The sequence below is a fragment of the Gadus morhua genome, chromosome 4 (assembly GCF_902167405.1).
Source record: "Gadus morhua chromosome 4, gadMor3.0, whole genome shotgun sequence".
Classification (NCBI taxonomy): domain Eukaryota; kingdom Metazoa; phylum Chordata; class Actinopteri; order Gadiformes; family Gadidae; genus Gadus; species Gadus morhua.
This window is the reverse complement of record NC_044051.1, coordinates 18452104-18460487: the sequence shown is the minus strand read 5'-3', so window position 1 is coordinate 18460487 and position 8384 is coordinate 18452104. Positions and strand designations below refer to the sequence as shown.

At 49.6% G+C, this 8384-nt stretch overlaps 1 protein-coding gene across 1 annotated transcript in view; it reads right to left on the bottom strand.

Annotated features, from left to right (window-relative positions):
- Positions 1–133: 133 nt before the first annotated feature.
- Positions 134–8384, bottom strand: part of LOC115541357 (netrin receptor UNC5D-like) — a 39553-nt gene continuing 31302 nt past the window's right edge. Inside the window, 4 exon segments of the mRNA XM_030353030.1 lie at positions 134–154; positions 451–681; positions 4929–5105; positions 6219–6367. Of these exon segments, the coding sequence (XP_030208890.1) occupies positions 134–154; positions 451–681; positions 4929–5105; positions 6219–6367 (578 nt within the window).

Genomic DNA, 8384 nt, shown 5'->3' with positions numbered 1-8384 from the left:
GTTAATGTAAGTATACCAAACAATGAGCCTCAAAATAATCCTAAAACACACTGTGTGTAAAACATCAACCTAGCGTTTCCGAACCCCAACCAAATATTCAGACTACCATTCAAACCTAAAACTGTTGAATTGATCAACTGTTGATGATCATCTTCTGCGCCCCCACGTTTTTCTATTCATCCTCATCATCACCCTCCTCGTCATTATAATCCTCATCATCATTTCCTTCTCTGCATCACTATAATCCTCATCATCATCATTTCCTTCTCTTCATCCTCCTCCTCCTCCTCCTCCCCTTCCCCCTCTCCCCTGCAGGGCGTGGGGGGTCCTTCTCCTCCTCCCCATCATCCTTTCCTTCTCTTCGTCACCCTCCCTCCTCCTCCTCTTCATCATCATGATCCTCCTCATCATCATTCTAATCCTCCTCCCCCCCCCCCCCCCCCCTCTCACCTGCAGGGCGTGGGGGGTGTCGTCCACGCAGTACACCCTCAGGTTGTAGCCCAGCGGGTTGCTGAGGTCGGGGCTCCCGAACACGGCCAGCCTCAGCCTCTTGGCGGCTGCCTGGCTCAGGGGCCGGCCCACCAGGGCGTAGCGGCCCGGGCGGCCCAACAGCAGGTGGCACCGCTCCGCCTCCAGGAGGCCGTAGCAGGAGGTGCTCTCCTCGTCCATGGACATCACTTCCTGTTGAGGCAAGATACTGGTCAGCCATGTTGGAACAAGCAGCCCTCAATCCCAGTCCCAGTGCTGAACCGGCTTTAACCTCGCCTGTTCCTGCCGTGACCCCCCCTCTGAAGGTACCTCGGGGTACCAGACCCCACCCAAAGATGTTGGCATTCTCATGCCCATGTCAATAATAATGAGACAGGGAACATTTATCCTCTGTCTTCGAGCACACTCATGATTACTCGCTGAGATAACTCATGTTTTTGTAAACCCCTCCCCGTTGAGTTATTCTTTTTGATTTACAGTTCTGCAATTAAGTATTTTTCCTCAGACGAAACAACATGCTAATTACCCAACGGAACAGCCCAGACATGTTTGCCTGCACATTCACTACAGAGCAGTTGGAGAGTGTTTCCTGTCTCGTGACACGCGTAGTTTGAGAACCACCAATCTGTAGGGCTAAGGAAAACCTCCCCAAATCCTAAAGGGAGGGAGCCTTGAGAGGGAGCGCACAAGAGGCATCCCTCATTCCAGGGATATAGGGAGTGCAAGAGGTGCCAAACGGGCAGCCAGACATTTAATGGCGGCATAAAACAAGCATAAATGAAGGTTAAGTCAGGTTTAGGAAGGTAAAGTATGGTCAAGATTTACGTTTTAGGACAAAGCAGAAGGGAGCGAAGGCAGACAGAAAGAGGCATATGGCGCATTTCCACCGGAGGGCAGGGGCGATTCTAGGTAGTGTGGGGGTCCTAGGCAGAGGATTGTTGACGGGGGGGGGGGGGGGGGGGGGGCGGTGGAGCGATTGTTGACGGGGGGGGGGGGGGGGGGTGTGGAGCGTTTTTTTTTTTTTTTTTTTTTTGGCTCTTTGGGGGGGGGGGTGGAGCAATTGTTGAAGGGGGTGGTATATGGAGCGATTGTTGACGGGGGGGGGGGGGGGGGTGTGGAGCGTTTTTTTTTTTTTTTTTTTTTTTGGCTCTAGGGCCCCCCCCCCCCGTGGCCCGGGGCCCCCAAACAATTGCGGGGCCCCAGGCAGTTGCCTGGTATGCCTAATGGGATGCGGCGCCTCTGCCGGAGGGTGCAGGTCTGTTCAGTCTGCAAAGGTGCGGCGCGGTTTGCATTTCGACCTCCAAAAGTGGTTGTGATCCGGACTGAGCCTTATTGAGTCATACTCGTCTTGCAGTACTCCTCCGTTGGGATACTGAGACACCTGAAAGGGTGCCGGAAAGTTCGAGCTACACACGCCGTCCATTGATAGAATCGCACTTCCGTGCGACAGGGGGATAATAGCAAACAATCCCATTATTTCTGGGCAACGGTGAAAGCTTTGTTTATTGAAGAAAATGTCGCGCAAATGTTTGCCGTCCTTCTTGGACGTCTTACATTGTTGCTATTTGTTCATTGTGTGTGTTATACTTTTTCCTTGGATTTATTAGCAGGTTATGAGATCACGATGTTTACGTATCTGCCGCGGCTATCGCCTTATGGCTTAAACCCCGCCCTACCATAAGGGTACTGTCGGCAGTGGTAACGCGAGGCGTAACTGAGCTGGGCTAGCCTGTGGTGTCTGCACTGGCCTGCGGTGTTCTGCACTAGCTTTTAGGGTTGTGTTCTACATTCTGATTGGTCAACATAAAATGTGTACAGCTCACTAAAAATACATTTAATCGGGGGAAATAAAGTGATAATAATGACAAACTTCTCCCCCCCTCGTCCTCCAAGCGATCCTGCGGCATGGAGGCTCTCTGTGACATTCCCGCCCCACAGAGCAGAGAGAGAGAGAGAGAGAGAGAGAGAGAGAGAGAGAGAGAGAGAGAGAGAGAGAGAGAGAGAGAGGGAGAGAGAGAGGGTTTGAAAGAGAGACAGAGAGGGAGAGAGGGGGGGGGGGGGGGGTTGAGAGAGACAGAGAGACAGAGAGAGAGAGGGGTTTGAGAGAGATAGAGAGAGAGACAGAGAGATAGAGAGGGAGTGAGAGAGACGGGAGGGAGAGAGAGAGAGAGAGAGAGAGAGAGACATAGAGGGAGGGAGAGAGAGAGCGGGTGAGAGCGCTGTAATGTTAGTAAAGCCCGGGGGCAGGGATCCTGGATGCATTTTGCATGAGATAAAGTGCTCATTATTTCACACAGAGAGGGACAGAGAGCTGTTGCTTCTTCTTGAGGGACAACTGATGCCCTCTCTCTCCCTCCCTCTACCCCTCCCTCCCTCCCTCCCTCCCTCTCTCATATCTGCCTCCTTCAGTCTCTTACCTTCATCCTCCCTCTCCCTCTCCCCCTCGCTCCTCTATCCATCCCTCTTTTTTTCTGTTCTTACTCACTGACTTCCCCTACCGGACTCTTTTCTCTTCTTCTCCTCTCATCGAAATTTTATCCCGATGGCGTATAACACACATAAATGACAGCTTTTTTCATGGCTCCCTTTTGTGCGACACGTCTCTGCAGGCAAATTACATCCTGTGTAAATGTCACCCACACACAGACAGAGACACACACACACACACACACAAACGCACACACACACACACACACACACACACACACACACACACACACACACACACACACACACACACACACACAGTGACAAGGGACGGGGGGGGGGGGGGGGGGGGGGTCGGGTCACACAGGCTTACTCCACAGGCAACACAGAAGAGTGTGTGACTCTGGGGGGGGGGGGGGGGGGGTTAGCTCAACATTACAAGAGTATCCAACACGTGTGGGGCTATCATGCTTGGCAATGTACTAATGTGGATGGATGGATGAATGAATAGGAGATGGAAGGATGGATGGAAGTTTGGATGGATGGATGGAAGAATAAATACGAGATTGATGAATAGGAGATGGATGGATGGATGGATGGATGAGTAGGAGATGGATGGATGGATGGATGGATGAGTAGGAGATTGATGGATGGATGGATGGATGAGTAGGAGATGGATGGATGGATATGAGATGGATGGATGGAGGAATTGAAGATGGCTGGCTGGAGGGATGGATGGATAAATGTGTGTTAAGATGGATGGATGAAAGTATGGAGGTTGGCTGGATGGATGGATGTCAATAGATGGGTGGTGGGCGGTTTAGATGGATGGATGGATGAATGTGATATGGATGGATGGATGGATGATGGGAGATGAATGGATGAACAGGGGTTTAGATAGATTGATCTCAAAATCGTCCCGCACTCTGTTCCTCTATGTGTTTAGGAGTTGTTTGAGGTGATGCTAACACAGCTCTGTATAAATATGCGTGTGATGAGACGAGGTGTTTGAAGGAGCTACATGTGAGGAGCCGCAAGCTCACACATTGCTTTATCACCCTACCTCCAAAACAATTGCAACTAATATTTCCGTTGGAAAAAAAAACCTCCGATGCACATGCAATGTTAGCAATGCAGAACTATGGAAGAGGGAACATGATTCTATATTAAAACAAACATGTGTACGCCATGTATATATCTGGTTAGATTATAGTACGATCTCCAAACTTACAGGGATACTAATTCTTCACTTCATCACGTAGACTGCAGATTTCAGTGCATCTTTCAATCAAAGTTATTAGCCCAGAGAAGAGGGAGTCAGAATTGCAGCCATGTCACTTCATGGGTTTACCCGTTGAAATATTAAACAGCAGCCAGCTCCATGTCCTTGACAGCTCAAAGGCTGGAACACCATTTCCATGATAGATGCAAAATAATAAGCTTGTTATGAAACCAACTGCTTTGAGGACTTACTTCAGAGGATCCACTGCCCCATCGCTACCGCATCGCATTCTGCGGGATTGATGTCAACAGTGTTGGCAAGTCAACCGAATTACATAACGCTACGGCTATTTATGGGGCCGAAACCACGGCTCTGCAGTCAATACCCCCCTCCCCCTCCCCCCTCCCACCCCACCCCAACGCCAATAAAAAGACACGGTTTGACAAAAAGAAGACGACGATTCATAAACACCAAAGCGAATCACCTCACTTATTGTAAATGTGACTTAGCTTTTTGCAAACATGACTTGTCTTATTTTACCAAATTTGATCCTGTTGTTCTTATTGCAGCGTGGGTCGGAGAAAACGCAATTCAGATTCCTCTGTATGTCTGGCACATATTCAGGAATTGACAATAAAGTTGACTTTGACTGCAAAAGGAGGAGAGAGACGTCCAGAGCACTATTTTGGCGTTCCTCCCAAAACTTCGGGAGGGGTTCGAAGAAGAAGCGCTCCGGTCGTCTCTCTCCTCCTTAACTCCTAGTGTCGGTTAGCGGGGGCGGCGAGGTTACCTCCCACTTGTTCTCCGGGGTCGTCCTCTTCAGACGGACGGCCCAGGTGGCGTCGGCGGGGCCGCTGAGGTCGGCGCAGTGCGCCACCGACAGAGCCACGGGGCAGGACAGGTCCAGCCCCGGGGGGCCGTAGGTCACCTCCGGGCTCAGCAGGACCTCGTCCTCCTCCTCTGGCGCCGTGCTATGGGGGGGGGGGGGGGGAGGCGGGGACGGACAAAGACAAGGAGACAGGTGTGAGACGCCGGGTTTGATCCCTGGAACAGAAACATTAGATTCGAGACGACACAGAAGAGATGGAGATATACAAGCACAATGCTGGAAGAGCACTACACACGGACATAGACAAGGAATACAGATGGGCCACACGGAAATAGGTAGGAACGACACACACACACACACACACAGACACACACACACACACACACCACTTTCATCAGGTATTTCCTCTTGACGCATCGGGAAGCATGAAGGACATGGAATGATTCTGCTCCCTTGGAAAAAATTGTATAAACAATGGGCTATTGGCACTTCTGGGGGCTGTTCTTAAGCTCTTAAGACATTAAGAGCCCTGGCAGGTCAATATTTCAGCATGCCTCAGAAACAACCCCAGCATATACATTTGTGTGACATGGTTGATAAGGACTTGTTCTTCAGCCAGAACACACAGAACGTCCAAGGTCAGAACCGTCTTGGGATCATGCTTGTTTACATATATCTATAAATCTCAGCCAAACATTATATTACATAGAGTACAGGTAATTGGTTCATACACAAACACACCCCATGAAGTATCTAAAACCCCCTATGGGTGGTGCTAGGGGAGTAGGGGTCTCAGAATTGCAACAATTGATGGGACCACCATCAGTAATACAGCTGGGCTGGACACACACAAACACACTCACAACCACACACGTAGAGGGCCGAGATAGAGGAAACAAACATGACACACACACACACACACACAAACTAAACTATAAACTGACAAACCTGGGGCTACCACTCAACACCTGCACCTGGATTAAGGACTTCCTGTCTGACCGCCCCCAGAGGGTGCGGGTAGGCTCCAACACCTCCACAGCCCTCAGAGTCAGCACTGGGTCCCCTCAGGGCTGCGTGTTGAGCCCCCTGCTCTACTCCCTCTATACTCACGACTTTATCCCCGTTCACCCCAGCAATGACATCATAAAGTATGCGGACGACACCACCGTGGTGGGCCGCATCTTGGGGGGAGATGAGACTGCATTCCGGGACGAGGTGGAGCAGCTGAGCAAGCAGTGCAAGGCTAATAACCTGCTGCTGAACCAGCTCAAAACCCGGGAGGTCATCATCGACTTCAGGAGGAAGAAGACTGCGATCCAGCCCCTGCTCATCGACGGTGGCTGCGTGGAGAGGGTCGCAGCCTTCTGCTTCCTGGGGGTGCACATCCAGGAGGACCTGTCCTGGAGGACCAACACCACAGCCATCATTAAGAAGGCACAACAGCGACTCTATTTCCTGAGAGTCCTCAGGAACTACCACCTTAGGGAGGAGTTGCTCGTGACTTTCTACCGCTGTTCAGTTGAGAGCATCATCACATAGTGTATCTGCGTGTGGTTCTCCAGTTGCACAGCTGCAGAGAGGAAGGCACTACAGCGGGTCGTTAACTCGGCCCAGAAGATCATCGGCTGCCCTCTCCCCTCTCTGGAGGAACTGTACAACACCCGCTGCCTCAAGAAGGCTACCAAGATCTCCAAGGATCCAACCCACCCGGGTAACGAACACTTTGTGCTGCTGCGCTCAGGGAAGCGGTTCAGGACTATGGCTGCACGGACAAACAGACTTGTATCTAGTTTCTACCCCAGGGCCATACAGGCGTTGAACGTTGCCAACACCTGACCTTGTACTATCACGCACACACACATAACATGTGGCAGCTACTGGGGAACTGTGCAATTCCATTCGAACAATCTATTTATTTATCTATTTATTTATCTATTCATTTATAATATTGTATTAAATATTTATTTATTTATTTTCTTGTTAGATTTATATTAGATGTGTTAGTTTTAGTAAGATATATATCAAGTGTTTTATTTATTTTTTATTTTATTTATCATACTGTATATATTTTTTATGTATGTTCCTTGTCCTCTATTTCATTAAGCACCAGGGGGGAGCTCTCCCAAATTTCGATTTACCTGTACTTGTACCTGTACTTTGACAATAAAGATCATTCATTCATTCATTCATTCATTCATTCAAACACACACACACAAACTCTTGTGTATACCCTGCTGTCGCCAGGCCCTTGCAGGATGGCCTGTGTGATGGAAAATCCACATGTTGTGCGTTTTCTTTATGAACTTAGGTTTTGTTTACTATTCCGTGTATGGTCACTATGCCACCCTGCCCTTCCTCAGGGTCGTATAAAATGTAAATCATTCTGTTCCGGTACTGCCTTTTGTTGGTTTGGGCCTGTTTTCTTGACCCCCTGGAGAGCGTCGAAAAGCAAAGGGTTCCATAAGGCACGGCCACAAACCCCTTTATGACCTCCTGAGGAGCATCATCAATAGATTACCATCTGGTTAACAAAGGCTTTTGGTTTATTGCAAGCTTTAGAGAGACGCAGGGCGAACTTCCGTCTGAGGCCTCGGATTATTGTATTGTATGCCTATTCTATTGTTTGTTGATGCATGTTGTGATGCTTATTGTGTGCTTTTTGCGTTTTGAAATCTCATCTGCCTTAGACGAAATATTGCAAAGGGATTGCCATGTCACCGGGCGCCATGAATGTAATGTGTGCGACCACAGCGCCTGATTTAGAATTTGATTGTTGTGTGCGCTCACACTCACACACACGCACAAATATACACACACCCATAGACACAATTTGGAATTTCGTATTTTTGTGTTATCGCTTACTTTACATTACATCCCTCACTAACAGGAATAAACCATAATTGGCATAACTGCTCCCGTTTTTATTCTCTAAGCGGTTTTCCCGAGGCCGGTTCCTCGAAAGGTGAGCGGATCAGTCGTTCCTCCAGAGGTGAGCGGATCAGTCGTTCCTCCAGAGGTGAGCGGATCAGTCGTTCCTCCAGAGGTGAGCGGATCAGTCGTTCCTCGGCCGGCTCGCCGGTGGAAGCCCCCATCTTTACACATTCAGAAGAGAGCAGCCTTTTCCTTCTCCTTGGGTCGAAACGGGCCCTTTCTGACATGGGAGCCAATCAAGCCAATGGGGCCCTGTGTGTATATAACACACACACCGGGGACAGGAGGTACCTTCAGCTGCCTCGGTCCGCCCCCATGCTTATCTAGTCGCCGAGGTTACCTGCTGCTGTTTGGCCGTTGTTGATCCGCCAGCCTGCTGCGCTGAGCAGTGATTAAAGACGCTGGTTATTATTTAAAATCGTTAGAGGGAGAAAGAGAGACGTCTCGGGGAAAAATGTCAACACAAGATGGAGAGTCGTGGTTGGT